At 32.5% G+C, this 25,821-nt stretch overlaps 1 protein-coding gene across 1 annotated transcript; it reads left to right on the top strand.

The window, feature by feature from the left end:
* The first annotated feature begins 14,566 nt into the window (after positions 1-14,566).
* On the top strand, positions 14,567-25,215 carry LOC129896054 (amino acid transporter AVT1J-like). Its single transcript, XM_055971872.1, has 3 exons — positions 14,567-14,833; positions 23,296-23,909; positions 24,667-25,215. The coding sequence occupies exons 1-3, from the start codon at positions 14,665-14,667 to the stop codon at positions 25,180-25,182; spliced, it is 1,299 nt and encodes a 432-aa protein (XP_055827847.1). The 5' UTR covers positions 14,567-14,664; the 3' UTR covers positions 25,183-25,215.
* Positions 25,216-25,821: the final 606 nt, after the last annotated feature.

Below are 25,821 nucleotides of genomic sequence, written 5' to 3'. Positions count from 1 at the left end.
AATCCTCTTTGATTTTTAGAGACCAAAGTATTCAAAAAAGGGTTAAGTCTAGTAGCAATAATCTTAAAGATATATAGTTGAAGAAATTAGAGAGATTAATAGGTATTATATCAGAAAATGTATGAGGGGAAGTGGTCTTGGGAATGAGGATTAGACATGTATGAGAGAATTTTTTTTTCATATTACCACTATTGAAGAAGCATTGCACAAAATCAACAATATCTTTCTTGATAATATTCCAACAATGGTGATAAAACTTACCATTGTAACCTTCTAGCTCTTCAGCACTATCAAGGGATGTACTAAAAACAGCTTCACTAATTTCATTCTCATCCAAAATGGAACTAAGAAACATATTATCAGAATCAGAAATACAACTAGATTATATATTATACCCTAAAAATTGTTAAGCTAAGACCTGATCCATTCTTCTTATGCATATAGGTCCGAGCCAGATGACTCCTCATTGTATATATATTTTAGGATCAATTTCTAAGTATTTGAAGTGTATTATAGGTAAATTAGGGTCATGAAGAACCTCTAGTACTAAGTCGAGTTCAAAGATTCTTTATCGATTGAGTTTTCGCATAAGATTATATAAGAGTCAAATTCAAACTACCATAAATTTAAGAATATTAAGATTTAGTTGGCCCATGAATTTCAAATTAAATGACATTGAGTCCTCTTTCCAACTCTACCAAATTTGCCTCATTTCGAGTTTCGAGTAAAAAGTTATGACCGTTTTACCAAAAATTAGTGCTACAGTAGTTTAGGGTCTAGCGTGGCGCACCACCAGTGCGCCCAAAACATGTCGCAGTAGTTTGGGGCCTGGGGCAATGCGCCAGCAGCGCGCCCGACCCTATTGTTTATATCATTTCTTAATAATGGCATTCCAAATCTTTTCCCACCCCTCCTATACCTAACCACGTCCTTTTGGGACTAGAATCCAACCCATATCAGTTCCTAATCCTAGTTTTCTCTCATTAACTCTTAAAAACTTTTGAGAAAAAAGATTAGAGAGAAGGAGAAGAGCTAGGGTTCAAGGTTTTCAAGTGAGGTCTTTGATTTTTGATGAGATATTCTTCATTCCAGGTATTTAAGGCCAACTAAAGCATGAATTGTGTTCTTTCTTGTGCCCCATAGACATGTTTAAAGGAATTTTGAAAGACTTGAACCTTCCATGAATGTTTTCTTAAATTTTTCTAAACTTTAGAATATTTTTACATACTATTAATTGATTGATGATTTTCATGACTTGAATTCTTGAAAAAATACTTACATATTTTATTTCATAAGACCCTAGTTATATTTCGATCATAATTGAATGTCTATAACTAATGATTTAGTCTAGAGCCTTGAATTATGAGTGCTCGAATGTGAATGAGATATGAATATGATGATAGTCTTAAAAAATTTGAAGGTCTTTTGTATTTTCATAATTTGGACCTAAATGATTGAACCTAACTAAATGTGGTCATATATGTGAGACTAACTACTCTTGAACATGTGATTGGGATGGCGTGGATAGATTGAATTGTTGAAAGGTTGATTTGATATAATTGATGAGTTGATAAAAGTCCTTATGAGACTTGTTGATTAGATTGAGTGGGATTAATCAGATAGAGTCTTATGAGCATTGAGTCTTAGAAAGAGTATTGACCACCAAATTGAGTAAGAGTAAATAACAACTCAAACTCAATAACTATGTCGCCAAACATAGGAGAGGATTGAATTGTTAATCCAGATGTTTCCATATTTTATTGTCCTGACAGATAGGACTTGATTGATTGACCTAGACCATTGATTGGTTGATTCGTTCTTTATCCTGACAAAGTACTGGGCATTTGTAGCAACAGTCACGAGCTTGTTGTACAATCACTAGCTCATAAGTGATTATTGTTAGATAAGAGAAACTCCCAAATAGGTCTTGATAGTACTCTAGTGATTGGATTGGATTGGATTGCTTATGATTAGTCTATGTCTAAACCTTATTCTTACTTTAGACTTATGACATCTTGATTGAGTTCCTCATCTTTCTGATTTGAGATATCTGAACTGATATGATCCTACCATGATGCATGTTTCATTCTTTTATATTACATACTCGTATCTTCCATGTACTGTTGTTCATTTGGACTTGCATTATTTTATGATGCAGAGAAAGATTCTAGAGATCATCAACAGGCGCACCATTGAGAATCTATTCACATTCAGCTGATAGTGAGTCCTCCCCTGCATATAAAGATTACCGATTATGTTATTCTTTCTTTGATTTTAGTCTTTTCATTTTGATTTGAGGTAGCTATGAACATGTCATTGGAACCACTTGGACAGTAATGATAGAGGTTACATAGACTAGATAGAGATAGATTGATTGAGTATTTCTATTCTTTTAATTATTCTTGTTAGACTATTCTTAGGACATAGATTGGGGTTGATTTGTTGGCATGTGACCTTTACTACTTAAGTTAGATTTTAGATTGAAATTGCCCACTTATTTATCTCTGTATTTTAAGTCTTCCGCTAGTTGAATGAATGAACAGATGTGTGATTAGGTCAAGTGGTTCACTTGGGAGATAGTAATGATTTTTGAGTGCCGGTCACGTCTAGGGTACCATCCCGAGGCGTGAAAATATATTTAAGAAACATATCGTTGTTTTTAGATGATAAAATCTCAGCTACACATTCATAATAAAATGTAGGCAGTTGTATGCAAAATGATACCTAATAGCTTTAGCACTTTTCATATTGAAGCGATCTACTACACGCTCAATGTACTTTTCTTGAGATAGTGTCATGACCTAAATTTGGGTGTCCTATCCTCTCCCATCGAATAAGTCAGCCTAAAACCCAATAATTTCAAAAATAAAGCAGAAAACAGTTTAAATAGGCAAGTAATAAACAAAAGCGGAAGTCTTTCAACTCAAAAACCCCTAAAGACTGAATGTCACATGTACAAGCCGCTAAATGACAAAATGGAAACGAAATACAAGTCTCAATATGTTTTCAACTCTCAAATAGAGTAAAGCATAAAAGTACAGAAAAATCTGAGAGTTCGCTCTCTCTCAAACTCCTGGTAGCCTTGAATGATCAGAATGAACGGTGATCAAAGTCTAGGCTCAGAACCTACACAAATGAAGAAGAAAAGTGAGTACTAAACAACATGGTACCCAACAAGATAACTAGCAAACAGTTCAATCTGCACAGAAATCAACCCAAGCTAATAGTTCATACTAAATAGTTCAATCAAGTTCGGATCACAGCCCAATATCACAAAATTTAATATATAAGTAGTCACAAGTCACATATAAGCATCAAGTCATCACACACAAATATACAGGAAATGTATATGCACACTCAATGATCATGCATGTGTACAATCATCGGTAATACCTCGACATCATAATCTCTGATCGAAAATGACCTCGGTCTCACAATCTCTGATCAAAAATACCCTCTGTCTCACAATTTCCTATCGAAAATGAACTCGATAATATAATCCCATCGAAAATGACCTCAAAAATATAATCCTACTGGAAATGACCTCGGCAATATAATCCCATTGGAAATAACCTTGGTGTATCAGTCTCTCACCAAAAATGACCTCGGCGTCACTATCAAATAACTCTCATCACAGTGTTTCAGAACCAATACAATTAGTATACTCACACAAGTAATGAGGATTAATCAATTCAAACAATCTACAATCATAGTCATATTATCTAGTATTTCATCAAATAAACATAGATATATAAATCATGGTATATAATATTCAAATCTCTACAACAATATACATCATCTTTTGTCAACCCCGTCGATTAATTTAGGTTATTTTATATCATAATTTAGTTTGTAACCTCATCCCCATTTCTCTCCAACACATATACAAAAGAAAATTTTAGAATTCTAATAGATTCGCGTAGTTTTAAGAGTCCACTTGCCTTAACCAAGACCAAATATACTACGAATTGCCATAATCTATCCAAATAGTATTTCACAATCAGAAACTAAGTCCAACAACAATAAGAATGCGACATTCGAGAAAAAGGGATCAAAAGGCTCAAATTTCGATTCCAAAAATAGGGTTTTTATCTGAGAATTCTTACATGGGAATGTTCCTCATATCCTTAGGAACTCATTGGTGAAAATTGTTTCAAAAAACAAGATCAAATTAGGTCACAATCCACATTTAAAGAATTCCTCAAAGTTCTTTAAAAGGGTCATTTTCACCCATTGAAATCCTCAAATTCATGTCAAAATCAACAATTAATCATTTAAAAATGACGAAGTGGAGTTAAAATAACCTACCTAATAAAATCCCATGAAACATTCCTCTCCAAATCGCCCTATCGAGCTACAAAGTTTTAAAATGGCGAAAATAGCATAACCCCAACCAAAACCTCTCTCAAGAGTCGTTAAAGCAACAGGGTTTGCTTAAGAAGACCTTTTCTTTCAAGAGACATGGGTCACTTTGGCGACCCCCGCCTCCCTGCTAAAGTGGGTGTTCCGTCGCTTTCAGAACCCCTTCATAAACCAGAGATCTTCGCTTTTGCAAAAGGATTCTCTCTTAAGTGAGCGTCGCGATCGCGACCAACCCAATCTGCATTAGGGGACATAAACCAGCAATAATACTCTGCCCCAAAGTCTCTGAAATGACCCTCAGGATTTGTTCAAAATTTCGTACACACAAATCATATATGCAATCTCACTAAATTTGACATTTTGGACTCAACAGAACAATCGAAATTCAATTTTGAGGTCTCCTTGACCCAAAAACTCAATAAGTCACAATCAAATAATTTTCAAACCTCAAAAGACTAAAATATACTTGAAGCTTCCGAAAAATACACCAGAACTCTCCCTAGACATAAAATCACTTCAATTTCAAGCATTCGATCTCCAAATATTGACCAAAGTCAATCCTATGGCCAAAAACTCAAATATTTCCAACTCAACACCACAAATCCATAATATAACCCCGAATTTGATTCTGTCAACTCTCCTAGACCAATTTCAACATTTGGGAACTAATGTATTGACACATGAGATGCAGCAACCTATTACGTTCAATCATCCCTGGCTTCTATTGAATGAATAGAGGGTTCAGTTGAAGCATGTGAGTATTTAATCAATAACCGTAGTTACTAGACTAGCACTTAAATTACCTGTGACAGTATCTGTTGCGTTGAGTTTCTCGACCCTTTGACTTAGGATTAGTCAGTTCTATTTCTGTATAGGGCGGGGAAGGGATATAACTCAGCGGTGGAGTGTCACCTTGACATGGTGTAAGTCATCAAAATTCCATTCCGAGATCCAAAACTTTGAGTGACCTCAAATACCACTTTTAAGTCATTTTAAACCTCTAAAACTCAAAGTTTACCAAAACCTCAGTTTTGCAAGAAAAATCACAAAATAGACACTAGATATCAATCAATTATGACTTGGGGAATCTATTGGGAGAGGTAAAATGGTCATTTTATTAAATTTATCAAAAATGACCTTTAGGGTCATTACAGATAGCCACAACTTTCTACTTGTTCGTTCTCGGACAATCTTTATCCCAGAATTTGTTATGCTAAGCCTAAGTCCTTCATGTCAAATGACTTGGATAGATCTCCTTTTAACTTGGCAATCAACTCCTTGTCATGTCCTATAATTAACATGTCATCCGCATACAACAACAAAATAATACAATTATTGTGAAATAAATCTTTTGAAATATACCCATGGATCAGAATAAGTCTTTGTGTAAGTTTGAATTTTCATGAAAGAGTCAATTTTTGTACCACTGTCTTGGAGCTTGCTTCAACCCATAAATACTCTTAGTGAGCGTTTGGCCCCAAGTAGTTTTTAAAAAAAACTTGAAAAAATATTTGGGAACTTGTGTTTGTGCATACAATTTACCATTACTTGGCAAATCTATTTAGCAAAATCCCAAACTTCCCAAGTTCTAAAAAAAACTAGAACTTGAAAAGTTTTAAAAATTTAAAAATAACCCTAAATTTTTATATTTTATAAAAACACTAATCATTTATTAATTTCAACTAAATATTTATCCACCAACTTACTCTATTAATATGATCAACCAAGATTTTATAAAAGAATAGTTTGGTATTACCTTCCCTAGAAAAAAATAGTTTGAGTGATAAATTTTTTTAAAAAAATAATTTGTTTTAAATTCGATTAATGTATTGATTTTTCCTATAATGTTATTTTGTTGTTGTTGATTGTTTTCAATTATGTTATAATTTTTTTTTAATGGAACATGTTAATTATAAAATGATAATACAAACTTATAGTATTTTTAATAATTTTTAGAATTACAAGTATAAAATAATATTTTTTGAAATTTAACCAAAACTTGGGAAAATTTATCACCAAACGCATGGTGAAACTTCTCCAAAATTTCTTTCAAGAAAAACTTGCCAAGAATATTTGGGAACTTGGGGCCAAACTGCACCTTATTCAATTTGCACACCATGTGTTTCTAAAATAGTTTAAAAAAACAAATAAAACAATTAAGCTTAGTATAAATTGGATTGGATTGAGTCTTGACTCCTTATATAACCCATTACCTAATCTATTTTGACTCAAACTAAATTTTAGTTGAGTTGGGTCTTGACCCAATTGTTGTCTTAATCCATTATAACCTACCCAAATTTGACCCAACCCGCCCAATTGTCACCCCTATTTGTATCTGACCAGCTTACCATTTCCATCTTTCCTGAGTTTAAAGACCCACTTGCACTTATGTGGTCCTTTACTTTTTGGAAGTTCAACCAGCTTATATGTATCATTTTTCTGTAGAGATTCCATATCTTCTTGCATGGCTTTCATCCACTAGCTCTTTTTTGGATGAGACAACACCTCTTTAAGACTTTTTTATGTACCCCTCATCATTGATAAGGACATACTTTGAGGAAGGGTATCTGAATGACGCTACCCTTTGTCTTTCTGATCTTCTCAGAGTGAGAGATTTTTCTTCTTCTTCTTGAGAAGGATACTCAGTTTGCTTGGTATAATCACCAAGTTGCTCCCCCTACTTAACAACCTCATTTGGTTTCTCTCCCTGCTCATCAACCTCATTGTTCGTACTTTCTGCACTTATGGAATGGTTAGAAGTAGAAGGAATAGTAACAAGATTATGGACTATACCATTTTTTTTCTTTGACTTCTTAGACAGATCATTTAACAGTTTCAATTTCACTTTCTTAGAAGATTACATCTCTACTTCTAATGACCTTCTTCTTTACAAGATCTCATAATTTGTATTCGAACTCTTCATCTCCATATATGATGAATATGCAGGGAACTGATTTATCATCGAGCTTGGTTTTCTGCTCCTTCAGTACATGTGCAAAAGTTTTACAACCAAACACCTTTAGATATGAGTAGGACACTTTATTATTGGCCCAAACTCTCTCTCGGATGTCAAACTCCAATGGAACTGATGGACTACAATTGATGAGATAACAGGTTATCTGAACTACTTCACCCTAGAACGACTTAGGCAATTTAGTCATTCTGAGCATGCTTCTCACCTTCTCAATAATAGTGTAATTCAGCATCTCATCTACATCATTGCGTTGTGGGGTTCCAGGAACTATCTTTTCATGTCTGATCCCATGGCTTGAACAGTACTCTTCGAATTCCCTAGAAGTGTACTCACCTCAATTGTCAGTTCGAAGACGTTTTAGCTTTCGACCCATCTCCCTTTCTACCAAAGCATGAGACTTTTGAAATACTTGAAACACATGATTCTTAATTTTCAATATATAAAAAGGGCAGCCTGGTGCACTTAAGCTCTCGCTATGCGCAGGGTCCGGGGAAGGGCCCGACCACAAGGGTCTGTTGTACGCAGCCTTACCTTGCATTTTTGCCAGAGGCTGTTTCCAAGGCTTGAACCCGTGACCTCCTGGTCACATGGCAGCAACTTTACCAGTTACTCCAAGGCTCCCCTTCTAATTTTCAATATATAAACCCACAATTTTTGTGAAGCATCATTAATAAAAGTAACAAAGTATTTGTTACTGCCTATCGATTCTATCTCTATTGGACCATCAACATCAGAATATACCAAATCAAGTATATTCAACTTTCTTTTAGACGATGTTTGAAATGAGACACTATATTGCTTACCAAATAAATAATAGTCACAAGATTTTATCGTCGTACCTTTGGAAAAAGAAATGACTTATTTCTTGGCAAGAATTTTTAATTCTTTCTCACTCATATGACCCATCTTTTGTTCCACAAATCTATAGAAATCTCTTCGTGAGCCGCATTTAATTCATCTAGGCATATTTCTGCATTTGTTATGTACAATGTGTCACAAGCAACTCCCTTTGCAATCACCAATGCCCCCTTGGTAAGTTTTCATTTTTTATTTGCAAAGTAATTCTTAAATCCATCTCGGTCCAAAATAATTTTCGAAATTAAGTTCATTCGCAAATCAAGTACATGGTGCATGTCCTTTAGTACCAATGTGCATCCCACATAGCCTTGACCCGCAATCTTTGAGTAACTTGTGTTACTCAATTTTATGGTGCCAAAATCACCTGCAACATATCTGTAAAACATATCTCTTACCGATGTAGCATGGTAAGATGTTGTTGTGTCAACCACCCATTCTGACTCCGCACCTGTCAAGCGTGTGCATTCTTCTTTCTCATTTATGAAGAGAACAACATTGACATTATTTTGCATTATTGCAGTTGTGTTCTCATCGTTCTTTTGGCCACTTCTTTCATCTTTGCCTCTTTTTAGATTTGGACAGTCTTTTTTATAGTGACTTGATTGATCGCAATTGTAGCAATTTCTTATTTTTGATTTTGATCGGACCTTGAACTTTCCACGAGCTCCTGATCTGCCATAGTTTTTCGAACTCCTTTGATAACTCTTGCCTCTACTTTTTGTGATGATAGCATGCCCATGATTTTCAGGATATTTTGTCATCTTCTCATTGAGTAGAAGAGATGATGTAACATCCTTCAACTCAATATCATCTTTACCATGTAAGATGTTGAGTTTAGGAGCACAATGACTTTATCTTCTTCCTCGATCTTTACTCCGAAATTTGCTAGCTGCGTGATTAGTCCATTAAGCACATTTAAATGTGATAAAAAATTATATTTTTACCCATATATAGGGCGTACAACTACTTCTTTAGGTATAATTTATTTGTCAACGTTTTGAACATGTATAGATTTTCTAACTTTGTCCAAATGTGACATGTATTCTCTAATGTTATTAGTCACATCATCTATTAAGTGCAACCTGATTGCACTAGCAGCCATTTCATCCATTTATTCTAAATCCTCAAATTCCATGGATTCGGGCTATTTGGATTTGCCACATAGTGCCTTGTGCAACTCTTGTTGGATGAGCAAATTTCTCACCCTTCTCTATCATGTTTGAGAAATAATTATCACCGTTAATTTTTTCTACTTCATACTTTACTCCAAATATTTTTTTTTGAGTATAATGTGATACACCGCAAAAAATTATTTTTGTAAATGAGCAGAACCTGTGCTATGATACCAATTGTTGGAAATAAACCCGCCACAAAAATAATATTTGTGGTATACGCGCAACAAAAGTAAAACACAATGATACGGTTAATCAAAAAGAATAAAAATGAGCAATAATAACTCCAAGATTTTTACGTGAAAATCCTTCTGAATAAGAAAAACAATCAGAGGCTGAGAGGAGCAACTAGATCATTATAGTAAAGAATTTTACACTTGTAAGTCTGAGTAAAAGCTCCAAAGTATACTACTCACTCAAAAGAAATAACCCTTTGATTTTCCCATCTCACTATAATATCGCTCACACTCTATTTTTTTGTTCACTGATTATTTCTCTTTGTGATGCCTCACTCTTTTTTTCTCTCCTTCGTGTTTTTGGTGTGTTTAATAAATGAAAAAGAATGCCCTATTTATAGAAAAAAAAATGTTCCTTTTGATGTCATTGATTACATCAATTAGAAATTAAAATTCAAAATTAAGTTTCTTGGTAGAAAAAATTGTGAAATTTGGTTGTTAAAATTTTTCAACTATTAATCCACATTTTTGACTCACCAATGTTCAGTCCAACAAACAAACACATTTGTGACATGGTATGAATACCAACAATCACAAGTCTCTTGGATATGATATTCAAACTAAATCAGTCTGTACTACTTGGATGACCACATATACTTGTCTGTGTATTAGGAGTCGCAACATTACCCAAAATGAAAAAAAAAACATTCTTTTTCAAATGAAATATAAAGGGAAGTAAGACACACACATTTAAAAGAAGAGGCTAGTTATTAGCTCATGTAAAAATCAAATCCATGAGAAGCGCATACTAAGAAAAGAAAATATGTGAAACATTTCACTTACAAATGACTGATAATTTGCAAGACAGAAGTGTAAGTACCTACAACCATAATTGCTATGCCCATTATCACAATCCCCACTATCACTACTTGCTCAAATCTTACTGTTTGATAAATCCCAGAAATCTTCATGAAGCACAAGCATGGTAGTACTATGGAAGCTGTAACGCTCAAAAATGCACCAACAAGTGACATGAGATATCCAAAAAAGGGGATTGCTAATGCTACAATGACAGTACTAATTACTAAACCTATTCTAATAAGTAGGCTACACATTCTTGTGTTGTAATGAATTGGAAGTTGATTTTCAATACTATTCTCTAGTGGTTTTATCATCAAGCTATACTTTGCAATTGAATTGACTAGTGTGGTGTAAATTGCCACTTTTGAGCTGATTTTATTGGTGGGGAGGCTTAAGGTTATTTGGGAAAGTACACTTGGACCAAACATGAGATATCCAACAATAGCCATTGATGCATAGCTGATGGTGCAAAGTAGAAAGCAAACAAACATGACCTGCAAATAATGATTTTTAGCACCACAACTAATTAGTAGGTACTACTCAGCATTAAAGAGAAAAGTAACAAAGTTTATGTTCGATATACCATATGACCTAATTGTGTAAATATATTGACATCAGCCTAGGGACAATAAGTGGAATAAGTCATCACAAAAAGAATTTAATTTCTATATAATTTTTTAGACTATCAAATCACTTAAAAGATTATAATAAATTAGAAAAAACTAAAAGATAATTACAAGTTACTTCATCTTTCATCTTTCCCAATCTACATGGCTGTGCTGAGTTACGCTGAAGGAACGTCAGAGAAGTTACCTGTTTTCAGGTTGGGATTGCAATATCCGGTAAAAGTCTCGACGGATACCCAGTGTAATTTTGATCAAAACGGGACAAGTATGGAAGCGTGTTGGACCCTTGACTTTTTATTTAAGTTGAAATATTACACTGTTATAATATTACTCTGCTCTTGAAAGTTACTCTCTTTCAAAAATTATGTTTACTTTAGACATATCATTATTTCCTTCTGGTTCAACCAATAGTCTTATAGGTATAGTGTTATCTTTGAATCTTAAAATAGTTTCTATCATGTTTGTTATTTCATGTTTCTTTCCATTAAAATCAGTATAAAGATGATTATCTTTTAATTTATATTGTTGGAGATGGTTACATAGCCTAAGGCTAATATAATTTCCACTGACTCCTGTATCTAATAGGATGTTAATGAGAACAAATTGTGTACCATTAAAATATTCTCTTTTTATCTTATAGTTTTTTATTTCATCATTTTTTGCTTCTAAGATAGGTTGTCTAACTCTTTCTGATTGTGTTCTTCTTATCATCGCTGTAGGATTTATGACTCGAGTTTCCTCAAAGGATAGTCAAGATGAGGAATCTTGTTGATTGTACAAATGCTTAGATTGTAAATCTAAATCTAATGGTGTATCTTCTATTTTTTGTATCTGTGTCATACTAGGCATTTGTATTTGACTAACTTCCTCAAATAGATGGGGATAATCTATTGTCTCTTTTATGGCAAAGCAATCAGAATAATGTGTATTAGAAATAGCATATGAGATTACATATGTTATCGAATAGGTTCTATTGTATTTATGAAAGAAATCTTTTCTTTTAAAATCTTGTATTAAACTTAAAGTTTTATCAAAGTCTTTATCTAGAAGATGGTAAGAAATTCTAGGATAAATATTAAATAATCTTTCCGTATTGTAAATTTCCTCGTAGTATTCCTAAACAGGCTTCTTTCCTGTTTATTATCCTATTATCTATAATAGCTAAATCTATTGGAGTATCTAATCCTTCTCTAAATGTAGATTTTATTATTATCTGGATTGCTCTTATATGTATCCATCCTAGAGTATTTCGAATTTCTGTTTTTATTTTTCTTAATTTATCTTGAATATCTTTTTTGGATAATAAATGAATCATTATTTTATTAGAAGTAATTGAAACTTCTAATGCTCTTTCTTGGATATTTAATCCATAAAACAAATGATGTTGTCTTTTTCTTAATCCGAATCTATCAATTATATTTACGTCAAATCCTGAGTAGTTAGTCAAAGAAAACTTTTATTTTTGTATTTGTTTTAATTTTCTTTTATCAATAAAAATATCTTGTTTATATTCTCCAACTTGTTCTATCGTTTCTTCTATTATATCAGTTTTTATTTCATTATTCATTTTGACTGTCTTCATCTGACGAAGAATAATAATCTGTATCTGTTAAAATAAATATTGTATCGTCGGAATCTACTTCTTCAAAATTATTTAGTTGTATAAATTCTTCTAAATCTACTTCTTCAAAATTTTTATCTAATTCATCAAAAAAAATTGAAAAAAAAGTATAAAAAAGTTAATAAGAATAAAATAACGCAAATGTTATTAGAAAGAATATAAAAAGACCAAACAATAATTATTTTTGATAAAAATTTAGTCTTCAATTTAACACATGCTTATTTTGTATAGCGTAGAGCCGACACCAGGGGACACCTATAAAAGTTTGCCCATTTTTCCGCTCCTAATGATTATAGAGTCGTTCAATTGCATCTTCTATAAAATCACGGAATATGCCATGTTAAGAGTGTGTGTGGGGACCTTTTGAAAATTTGATTCCACGAGGTCTATCATGTCAGCCTCCTACTCTTTTGTACTATATTCTGCAACACAACATGGAAAATTAGACGTCGTAGTCGTATAGCCTCTGCCCCCTTTTTTTTTCCCTCTCTTTATTTTAAATTGAAGAAAATCTAATTAACAACTTCGAGCCGGTTTAAATTAATTTATAGATTATTTTTAATTTTTTTAAATATTTGACTTATTAATTTAAAATTATTTTATATTTAAAATAAATTTCAATAAATAATAAATTTATTTGAATGAATTTATTTTAAATAATTTATAAATTAAAAATAATTTATAAGTAAAAGAAAAGATTAAGCTACACTTACTTTTTTCTTTTTTTAACTTATCAACAATTTTCAACTTATAATTTAATTAAAATAAGTTCATTCAAACAGGCTCTCACAATATACTTTAGTCATATTAACACAGATATCCTCGGTCTTATATTTTTTTAGATGCATTTTCTTTATACATATAAAACTTTTAGAGTAATATTTTATTTTGTATATGATTCTGTTTGAGATGAGATTATATGCATTGACAAAACTTGTAATAATCGATTTAGTAATGGCAATTTTTATTATTTTATTAGTTTTAATTTATTTGTCCTGATATTTTATGAAATTTAAAAAATAAAAATTTGAATCATGTGTTCTAATACTATACATATACAACAACAACAACGATCCAGTGAAATCCCACAATATGGAATTTGGAGAGGGTAAAGTGTACGTAGATCTGACTCCTACCACGGTAGAACGACTGTTTCCGAAAGACCCTCGGCTCAGAAAAATCAAAATAGAATCAGAAAGAAGAAGTCAGATAAGAATAAGAAGTTCAAAGCTTGAAGAAAAACAACAAGTAACGAAAGCAAAAACAACCCAGATGAAATAGAACAATCAAAGTAACGAAAGTAATGAAGGCAATAAATAATACTAGACATCGGACTACAGAGAATCATAGTGCGCTAATAAGCCTACTACTGAGGAAGAATAACGATACTATGAACTAACCTTCTACCATAATATGACTCCTTCACACCCTCCTACCTAAGGTCATATCCTCGGTAAATTATAATTGCGTCATGTCTTGTCTAATCACCTCTCCCCAATTTTTCTTCGACCTACCCTTAACTCTTCTGAAACCATCCATGGCTAACCTCTCACACCTCTACAATGGGGCATCTGTGTCTCTCCTCTTCACATGTCCAAACCATCTCAATCGCATTTTCCGCATCTTGTTTTCCACCGAGGTCATTCCTACCTTGTCCCAAATAGCCTCATTTCAAAGTATACATACATATGTCAAAGTATATTTTTTAATTTTGATATTAAATATATCACATAAAAAATTAAAAATTAAAAAATTATAAAAAATATTCGAATTTAAACAAATTAAAAAGGGAGGTAAAAAACAACAAAATTGAAGCAAATGAATTAGCTTTTTTGTTTTTAATTGACAGCTGCGGTACACGTACCTTAAGACGTGTGCTATCTTCTTATTCTTATCTTATAAGAGTCAATTCTGGTTGCTTTTTACCCACAAGAAGCGTGCTAAAACGCTGGTCTTTCTCTTCTTCTATTTGATTTGATTTGATTTGATTACAACATTGGAAGAAGAGTTAATTATGGAGCTTAGATCAGACGATGGCTCCTCAAAAATAAGAGTGCGTCTGCTAGTTGCCAATGACAATTGCTATAACAATATACAAAATGATGGCAGAATTGAAGATAATACTATTTCAGGACCAACCTCTTTTTCAAGAACTTGTTTCAATGGACTCAATGCTTTGTCAGGTTCTCCTCCTACTATTTTCTTTTTTCAACTTTTCAATGAAGGGCCAAGCTAGCTTTGATTGAACTTTATAACTTTAATTCAATTTTTTTTGTGTGTATCAAAATATTTATTGAATATATATAAATTTAAAAATCCAGTAACTTTAAAGAGCTAGCATCTCGAATCATAAATTCTAACACCTTGTTTGGAAGGTTGTTGCTCGTTTTATTGTATGGTTAGTTTAAATACGATGTTTGTTTTGATTGTTATTTAAATTATATTGTATTGTATTGTTTAAATTTATTATTAGATAATAATAAAAAGACTTATTTTATGTAATAACTGATTTGATGTAATTACGTCGTTTTTTAATATTTTTTCCTCATCTTGTCTTTGCTTATTATTTAATAATTTTATTTTATCATTTATCTTATCTTTTTTTTTGAACAAAAACTTTATTTTATTTTTGTATAATAGTTCTATCATGTACTTTATTCTTATGGATGACATTATATACCAATAAAAAATAATAAAATTAATCTAAAATATTATATTTATTAAAATAATATAATATAATATAATATAACACAATATAATATAATCGCGAATATTATAAAACAATCCTAAAGAGAGTTTAAATCTTTGTTTTTGCCTCTCTTTCCAATAATTGCGCTCTGGTTCCTTTATCTTTTTCCTTGTGGTTACTTTTCAACAAATGGCTTTCAAATTTTGTATTACAAAAACAGCATAGAACAAACAAGAGTTTACAAGAGTAATATTTGTTTTCATGAAGTCAATTCTGGATTTTTTTAAAAACCAAAATAGCTCACTCCCTTTCCTGTCTTTCTAAATTCGTATTTGTCTTCTTGATGTTTCCTTTTCTTATTAAAAAATAAAATCTTCCACAAAGTATATATATAGTTACTGATCTACTTGGTAGCCAAAAGTCAAACTTTAATTTAACTTATTTAATAAAAAATAAATATTCTTATTATAGATTAATTCTTCTGATTTTTGAGATTCAAAGTTGAAAATTATTTATTTACCATTAATTTCTTTAAATACTTATGTTCCCATTAACAATAAAGTCAATCTATCTAATCTTTCTTGAGATATTATTAATTTTATGTGAAATTTTCTAAATTTTAGTTTAATTTTGTAAATCTTGGTTGAGACATTTCGTGTTATATGAATTGTTGTTAAAATTATTAAATAAGCACACAGGCATTGGGGGGGGGGGGGGGGGGGGGGACTAGTTCTCATGAATAACAAGTTATTTAGTTATATATTATCTTTGTTAATTTACGCGATACTTTTACTTTTTAAATTTAAAAAATAATTACATTTTCTATAATTAAAAGTAATAAATTTATTTTTAAATGTTTGTTTTATTTTAATAAGATGATATATAGAGACACGGATATCCACTGTAACATTTTTCAATTTTTAAACAATTCGTGCTTAGTCAAACACAAGTTGTAAAATTATGTACTCCCTCCATTTTATTTTATGTGACCCTGTTCAAATATAGATATTTTATTTTACTTGTTTATTTTAGCTTTACTTATAGTATTTTAAGATATAATCTCTTTTAATTAAATATTTACTCTACCTATATTCATCTTAAGGTATTTGTAGTCATGAAATATAATTATTATTAAGGATAAGAACAAAAAATAAAATTATATTAAAATTTTAAAATAAAAAATAATTTAAGATATTTATTTTTGAAATAATGATAAATTATTTGAGACACAGGGAGTATATCCTATAGGTAATCTTTTGGGGCCTAAATTATCGAGTAATTTACCCTTTCGCATGTCCAAGTGAACTTGAAACAGTTGTTATACTCGCACTGTTACAATTTGTCTATTTTTTTTCAAAAAGAGATTTCAATCTTTTAATTATGTAACTTCTTAGTACCAAGATCACTCGAGGCAACAGTATTAAAAATATTTTAATACACTCTCTCTCTCTCTCTCTCTCTCTCTATATATATATATATATATATTCAAAAGAATTTAAATACATTATTCAAAAAAAAATTAATTTATTAAATTCCGTGCCACCCTATCACAAATAAAGTGAACATAATGAGTCTGTTTGGATAAAATCAATTTAAAGCCCCTTTTTAGCTTTTGGACGTGTTTGTCTAATGCTAACTTTAAGTCATAAAGTTCTTAAAGTCAGTCAAAAATGAAAAAATAGAATTTTTAACTTTTTTTTAAGTGCTTAAAGTTAGTCAAAAATGAAAAGTTAGAACTTTTAACTTTTCTTTAAGTGCTTAAAGTCATTTTGTTTGATCATGAAAATTAATTTTATATCTCTTATATTTTAACTAAATTCTCAAACTACCCTTTTTATTCTTTTAACCTAAAATTCAAACACTTATTTTTAACATAAACACTATTATTTAAACACTCAACTACTTATTTATAAAAATAATTTTCAGAACTTCAAAATTCTAAAAACACTTCATACATAAATGTTATTTATTTTAAGTCCATCCAAATGGGCTCAACATCATTTTTCCTACAAAAGAAAATTTTATTCATTTAGAAAATAATACTACTAGCAGCACATTAATAATATCTGTTGTTTTACCAATACAAGACGCTCTGTGCTTTTTTGTTTGTTTGTTGTTTCCATGCCTATACCAAATTCGAAAATTTAGCTTTTTAAGGTTTAAATTATTGGCTGATTGAGACATGTCTTAGTATATTATTATTAATTGTTTCTTTTTCGTCGGAATTGACATACGTACTATTAATGACTATATACCTTTCTGGAGTAATAATTTTAATTTATAATTAATATTTTTTTTGGAGGAGAGGATATTACTTCTTTCGTCCTATTTTAATTGTCATATTTTTTTGAGAGTTAATTTGATTAATTTTTAAAGTTAAATTATATTATTTTAACTCAATATTATAAAATAAAAAATTAGATATTCAAAAATTATACGAAAATTATTATAAGTTATAATTTTTTTAATTAATATAATAAAAATATATATCTTAAAATGTTACTCAAAATTCATATAATTTGACTTTAAAAAAATCATGCCAACTAAAATAGAACGGATGGAGTAATATTTTAATCTTTAATTTTAATTTTTAATAATTTATTTAATTTTTATCAAGGTAAAATATTTTATTTATGTGGAATGTGATGTGATAATTTTTTTAAATAAAAGAATGTTATCTCTTTAGCTTTTTAAGGTAAAATGTTTTGATTTAATAATTTATTTAATTTTTATTAAAGTAAAATATTTTGTCTATGTGGAATGTGTTAAATCACCATTGAAGGTGCTCAAACACACTCTTTTACAGATGAAGAGTGAGCTGAGGTGAAGAGAGAAAGAAAAGATAGAAAACGTAGAGAGAGAGAGATAGAAGAAGAGTAAAGTAAGAGAGAAGAAATAAGAAAATATCAGTATGTATTGTTTTCCCTTATACTATACATCCATACATTTATATACTTGTACATTAGAGGGTATTTGTTGAGTATTGAATACAACTACTTGCTAACTTCCTCTAACTGCTTCTTAACAGATTACTAACTACTTTTAGTTAGTCTAACTACCCACCAACAATCATTAGCTTGTCAATTAATCACTTAGTCAACACTCTCCCTCAAGCTTATGGTTTAAACAAATTCATGGTTTAAAAAAATTCATGACTCCTAAGCCACTTAGGAGTATTTGTTGTTGTGCTTTGCCTAAGCTCTTTGTGAGCAGATCAGCCAGTTGATTTTCAGTGTGAGTGAATTCAGTTTTCAAAATTCCTTGACAATTTTTTTCTCTTACGAAGTGACAGTCTATGTCTATGTGTTTGGTCCTCTCATGGAAAATTGGGTTTACTGCAATTTGTATTGCAAATTTGCTGTCACACATCATTCTAATAGGAAGATCAACTTGGATACCAAGTTCTCTGATTAAGCCAATCAGCCAGGTTACCTCAGTTGCACAATTTGTCACTCCTGAACTCAGCCTCAGCTGAGCTTTTGGAGACTGTCTCTTGTTTCTTGGATTTCCAGGAGATGAGGGCCTCACCAAATTTAATTAAGTAAGCTGTGACAGAATTCCTAGTCTCTAGACACCCCAGTCTAAGTCACAATAAGCAAGAAGTTGATTTGAAGAGACTGCTGGCATGAAGAGTCTAAGGCCTGGGGCATCTTTGATGTATCTTACTACTCTAAGTGTTGCAGCCATGTGTGATTCCTTGGGGCAATGCATATATTGACTTAACTTCTGTACTGAGAATGCTAGGTCAGGTCTGGTCATTGTAAGGTAGAGAAGTCTTCCAACTAGCCTTTGGTATCTGCCAGGATCCTTCAACACAAGATCTGTATGTTCTTCTTTGGGAGGAATATATTGATCAAACTTTACAGATGTAAGTTTTAGATTTTGTTCAAGTGGTATACCTGCAGGTTTAGCTCCCCCTAGACCAGCTTCAACTATTAATTCCAAGGCATACTTTCTTTGAGACAAGTGTATACCTTGACTGGATCTGGCAACTTCAATTTCTAGGGAAAACTTGAGTTCTCCTAGATCCTTCATCTTGAATTGTTTCTACAGGTCCTTCCTTGTGCTGTCTATAAGTGTTTGTCTGCTCCCAGTGATCAGAAGATCATCTATATAGACTAATATAATGGCTATGTCACCTTCATCCTTGCTTAGTGAACAAGGAGTAGTCATAGTGACTCTGAGTAAATCCCAGTTGCACTAGTGCTTCTGTTAACTTTAAGTTTCATTGTCTGGGAGCTTATTTGAGGCCATAGAGTGACTTGTGGAGTTTGCAGACTTTACCCTTCTCCCCCTATCTAGCAAACCCAGCAGGAATAGTCATGTAGACCTCCTCTAAGAGATCACCATTGAGGAAAGCATTATGGACATCCATTTGATGAATAGACCAGCTTTTAGCAGCAGCTAGAGCAATAATTGATTTGACAGTGACCATCTTTGCAACAGGGCTGAAAGTCTCACTATAATCCAGACCTTCTTGTTGGTTGTACCCTTTTGCAACTAGTCTGGCCTTAAATCTTTCAACTTCTTAGTGGGAAGAGCATAGATTTGAGGAGAAAGGTATGTAGAGGGTGAAGGCTCATCAGTACAGACATCAGAGGGGATTGATGGAAAGTGAGGGAAGAGAGTAGGTGGAGGAGGTGATGTAGAAATGGGGTCAACAGTGTGTGTGGGAGTAGTAAGAACAGGAAAAAGGGAATTTTAGGAGGTTTGTAAATCTTTGAAAGGAAAGACATCTTCCTTGAACACTACATTTCTATTGACAAACAGTGATTTGGAGTGCAGGTCATATAGAAGGTAGTCTTTTTGTGACAGAGAGTATCCCATCATGACTACAGAAATGGCTCTAGGTGCAAATTTGTCTGAAACCTTTGGACAAGCAGCATAGCACATGCATCCAAAGGTTCTGATGTGAGTGAGAGAAAGAGGCTGTGAATGTAGCAATTCAAAGGGAGATTTGTAATGAAGTAGTTTGGAGGGAAGTATGTTGAGAAGATAGACAACAGTTGTAACACTCACCCCAAAATTCCAAGGGAATGTTGGCTTGAAACCTGAGAGCCCTGGCCATGTCTAAAATAGTTCTATGTTTCCTTTCAGCAACACTATTTTGTTGGGGTGTATATGTACATGTACTTTGATGAAGGATCCCAAGGGTGGAAAGTAGAGATTAGAATTCATGACTAAAGAACTCACTGCCATTATCAGATCTAAAGGTCTTAACAGTGGTAGAGAAGAGATTGTGAACTTGTGAGAAATTTTCTCAGCACCACTATAGTGTCAGCTTTAGAGGTAATAAGAAACACCCAAGTATATCTTGAAAAATCATCTATTATAATAACAAAGTATTTCATTTTAGCATGAGTTGGTACTCTATAAGGATCCCATATATCACAATGAAAAAGTTCAAACACAGACTTAGACACATTAGAACTAGTTGGAAATGAGAGCTTAGTTTGTTTAGCTAAAGGACAAACAGTGCAAGATAAATCCACAGTTGTTTGTACAAGGTCAAGACCTGTGGACTTCTTTATTATATCTATAGGTGCATGACCTAATCTTCTATGTCACAAAGATATGGACTCAATTTGACTTGATTGATGTGCTGAAGGAACAGGAACAGCTGTGACTGAGTTGATGAAATCTTCCTTGAGGATGTAGAGACCTTGCTCTTCTCTACCAATCCCCCTGACCAGTCCATTGGAGAGATCCTGAAAGATACAAAAATCAGGAAAGAATGCAGCCATACAATGAAGTTCATTAGTAAGCTGTGATACAGATAATAAGTTACACTTGAAGTCTGGAACAAATAGCACATTGCTGATACTTTGGTTTCCAAACACTTTTGTTCTCCAGTGTGTGAGACTGATGTTACATTTCCAGTGGGAAGTTGTACTTCTCTCTTATCAGATTTAGGCACAGGTTGAATTGTGTCCAGTACATCAAGACTAGCAGTCATGTGATCTATTGCTCCTGTATCAACTATCCATTTCATAGGTACATATTTGGATACTAAAGCAGACAAGATACTACCTGCAGAGGCTGCTTTGATTGAGTGCTCCCCTGCATTTTCAGGTCCTTTTGCTAGCATCTGCATGATCTGCTGGTACTGGCTTTATGTGAAGAAGCCTGCTGGAGTTGGGAGATTTGAACTGATAGCATCAGGTTGGAAGACCTCTGCTTGATTTGCATAGGAGTTGTGGGAATAGGAAGTAGCACCTTTCTTCTTTGACTTTCAGCCTGCAGGATAACCTTTAACTTTGAAGCATTGTTCCTTGGTGTGTCCCCTGTATCCACACACTTCACACACCACCACAGCCTCCTAAGACGTCTGTGAATGTGGCTTATATTGAGTCATAGTGTTCTCTATTTGGTTGACCACCTGCACCTCCTTCTCCTTGTTGATGTCCAAAGTTACCACTCCCCTGAGTATGATTTTTCTAACTGAATAGGGTTGTACTTTCAATAGTCCTATGATTGGAAGTGTCCGAACTTGCATGTATCAGATTTCTCTGACTCTCATGATCTAGGATGAGGGAGAAAGCTTTGTTTAGATTAGGAGTTGGAGCCTGAAGTAGAATTTGACCTCTGGCAGCTGAGTAAGACTCATTCAGTCCCATTAGAAGCTGAAGTAGTCGTTGATACTCGAAATGTTCTTTGAATTTCCTGGACTCATCACAAGAGCATCCTGGACAAGGCATAATTGAGTCAAACTCATTCCATAGGCTCTTCAGTGTAGTATAATAGTCAGTTACTGACAACACTCCTTGGTTTAGACTATGAATCTCCTTATGAAGGTGAAACACATGCACTCTATTGATCTTGTCAAACCTCTCCTTCAAGTCACACCACACTCTGTCGGCATCGTCACTATGCACTACACTACTAAGCAGTCCTGGTCTTACAGCGTTCATGATCCATGACAGGACAACCGCATTGCACTTTTCCCAAATGTCAACATACTCAGGACCAAATTTAGACTTAGGAAATCTACCATCCACAAACCCTATCTTGCTCTTACCTCGTAGTCCAATACGCATGGATCTACTCCAGATTACGTAATTTTCTGAACCTGTGAGTTGCAAAGAGATCAGGGAGCTTCCTGGAGTGTCATTTGGTTGAAGATAGAGTGGATGGTTGTGGTCTATCACCAGAACTCTAAAGTGTTTTGTTTCAGCTGCGAAGTTTGTGTTTAAGTTGTTTGTTCCTGCAGGTCCAGCTTCAACCTCAATTGTGACAACCATATTTTCACACCTTGAGCTTTGATTTTCTTCTTAGTTGCGAATTGCAGATTTCACTGTTGTTAGGCTTTGAATTTTAAGCAATTGAGTGTCGTAACACACCGTAGACCACAGTATGGCTCTGATACCATGTTAAATCACCATTGAAGGTGCTCAAACACACTCTTTTACAGATGAAGAGTGAGCTGAGGTGAAGAGAGAAAGAAGAGATAGAAAACGTAGAGAGAGAGAGAGATAGAAGAAGAGTAAAGTAAGAGACAAGAAATAAGAAAATATCAGTATGTATTGTTTTCCCTTATACTGTACATCCATACATTTATATACTTGTACATTAGAGGGTATTTGTTGAGTATTGAATACAACTACTTGCTAACTTCCTCTAACTGCTTCTTAACAGATTACTAACTACCTACCAACAACCATTAGCTTGTCAATTAACCACTTAGTCAACAAAATGTGATGTGATATTTTTTTAAAAATAAAAGAGTGTTATCTCTTTAGCTTTTTAAGGTTTAGATTATTGGCTGATCATTGAGACGTGTCTTATTACATTACTATTAATTGTTTCTTTTCCGTCCGAATTGACATACGTACTATTATATACCTGGAGTAATAATCTTAATTTTCTAAATTAACAAACATTTTGGATCAATTATTTTGTTTATTAAAGTGACAAATAAAAATGAACTGGTGTAATTATTAGTTTTCTTTTCCTCAGGAGTTGGCATACTTTCAGTACCATACGCATTAGCATCAGGAGGATGGCTAAGCTTAATATTTCTCTTCATTATCGCCATCTCAACTTATTACACCGGCTTATTAATTCAAAGATGTATGGATATTGATCCAACCATAACAAGTTACCCTGACATAGGGGAACGCGCATTTGGAATTATTGGAAGAATGCTTGTCTCCACGACGATGAACGTAGAACTTTATATGGTCGTAACAGGTTTCTTGATTTTAGAGGGCGATAACTTGGAAAACTTATTTGGAGACATACAAGTTCAAATATTTGGAGTTATTACAATTGATGGAAAACAGTGTTTTGTGATTATTATAAGTCTTATTATTCTGCCTACAGTTTGGCTAAACAATATGAATATCCTTTCTTATATATCTGCTAGTGGAGTGGTGGCATCTATTGTATTACTTGGATCTATTTTGTGGGCTGCTCTATTTGATGGGATTGAATTTCAAGCAAGTGACACTCAGTTTATAAATTGGAAAGGAATGCCAACTGCTATTAGCCTCTATGCCTTCTGTTATTGTGCTCATCCAGTTTTCCCAACCTTATATACTTCCATGATAAATCCAAAAAAGTTCTCTAAGGTAAGAAAATCAACGCCTCTATTACTTTTCCGTATCTTATTAATTCTGATTTAGTTTATATAAAAATTGACGATGTAAAAAACGTAAATACCGGTCAATTTTATTTTTTAAAATTTTTAGTATAATTTGACATGTTATAACATATTGTCTGTTTTACTTTTTAAAGGGACTATACTTATCATATATGCTAACCATGTAAATAAATTATAAAATATTATGTAATTTAACATGTTGTAGCATGTTTGTCTGTTTTATTCTTCATGTTACTAAATTTACTAACTTTAGAAAGTACTCCTTTCATATCAATTTATGAGATATTATTTGACTTCATACAAAATATAAGGAAAAAAGGATGACTTTGAAAAAGTGTGGTTTAAAATACTTTTTGATCATTTATGTGGCTTTTTTTCCATTTAGAGTTAAAATTATTTTTATAGAAGTTAGCATTTTTTTAAAATGGAGTAAAACAAAAAGTGTGCCATGTAGATTGGGAAAGATGAAAGATGAAGTAACTTGTAATTATCTTTTAGTTTTTTCTAATTTATTATAATCTTTTAAGTGACTTGATAGTCTAAAAAATTATATAGAAATTAAATTCTTTTTCTGTTGACTTATTCCACTTATTATCCGTAGGCTGATGTCAATATATTTACACAATTAGGTCATATGGTATATCGAACATAAACTTTGTTACTTTTCTCTTTAATGCTGAGAGTACCTACTAATTAGTTGTGGTGCTAAAAATCATTATTTGCAGGTCATGTTTGTTTGCTTTCTACTTTGCACCATCAGCTATGCATCAATGGCTATTGTTGGATATCTCATGTTTGGTCCAAGTGTACTTTCCCAAATAACCTTAAACCTCCCCACCAATAAAATTAGCTCAAAAGTGGCAATTTACACCACACTAGTCAATCCAATTGCAAAGTATAGCTTGATGATAAAACCACTAGAGAATAGTATTGAAAATCAACTTCCAATTCATTACAACACAAGAATGTGTAGCCTAATTATTAGAACAGGTTTAGTAATTAGTACTGTCATTGTAGCATTAGCAATCCCCTTTTTTGGATATCTAATGTCACTTGTTGGTGCATTTTTGAGCGTTACAGCTTCCATAGTACTACCATGCTTGTGCTTCTTGAAGATTTCTGGGATTTATCAAACAGTAGGATTTGAGCAAGTAGTGATAGTGGGGATTGTGATAATGGGCATAGCAATTATGGTTGTAGGTACTTACACTTCTGTCTTGCAAATTATCAGTCATTTGTAAGTGAAATGTTTCACATATTTTCTTTTCTTAGTACGCGCTTTTCATGGATTTGATTTTTATATGAGCTAATAACTAGCCTCTTCTTTTAAATGTGTGTCTTACTTCCCTTTATATTTCATTTGAAAAAGAATGTTTTTTTTTCATTTTGGGTAATGTTGCGACTCCTAATACACAGGCAAGTATATGTGGTCGTCCAAGTAGTACAGACTGATTTAGTTTGAATATCATATCCAAGAGACTTGTGATTGTTGGTATTCATACCATGTCACAAATGTGTTTGTTTGTTGGACTGAACATTGGTGAGTCAAAAATGTGGATTAATAGTTGAAAAAGTTTAACAACCAAATTTCACAAATGTTTCTACTAAGAAACTTAATTTTGAATTTTGATTTCTAATTGATGTAATCAATGACATCAAAGGGAACAATTTTTTTTTCTATAAATAGGACATTCTTGTTTATTTGTTAAACACACCAAAAACACGAAAGGAGAAAAAAAAAGAGTGAGGCATGACAAAGAGAAATAATCAGTGAAGAAAAAAATAGAGTGTTAGCGATATTATAGTGAGATGGGAAAATCAAAGAGTTATTTCTTTTGAGTGAGTAGTATACTTTGGAGCTTTTACTCAGACTTACAAGT

This window comes from Solanum dulcamara, chromosome 7 (assembly GCF_947179165.1).
Source record: "Solanum dulcamara chromosome 7, daSolDulc1.2, whole genome shotgun sequence".
Taxonomy (NCBI): Eukaryota; Viridiplantae; Streptophyta; class Magnoliopsida; order Solanales; family Solanaceae; genus Solanum; species Solanum dulcamara.
Note: the sequence above shows the minus strand (reverse complement) of the source record. Positions and strands in the feature narration are given on the sequence as shown.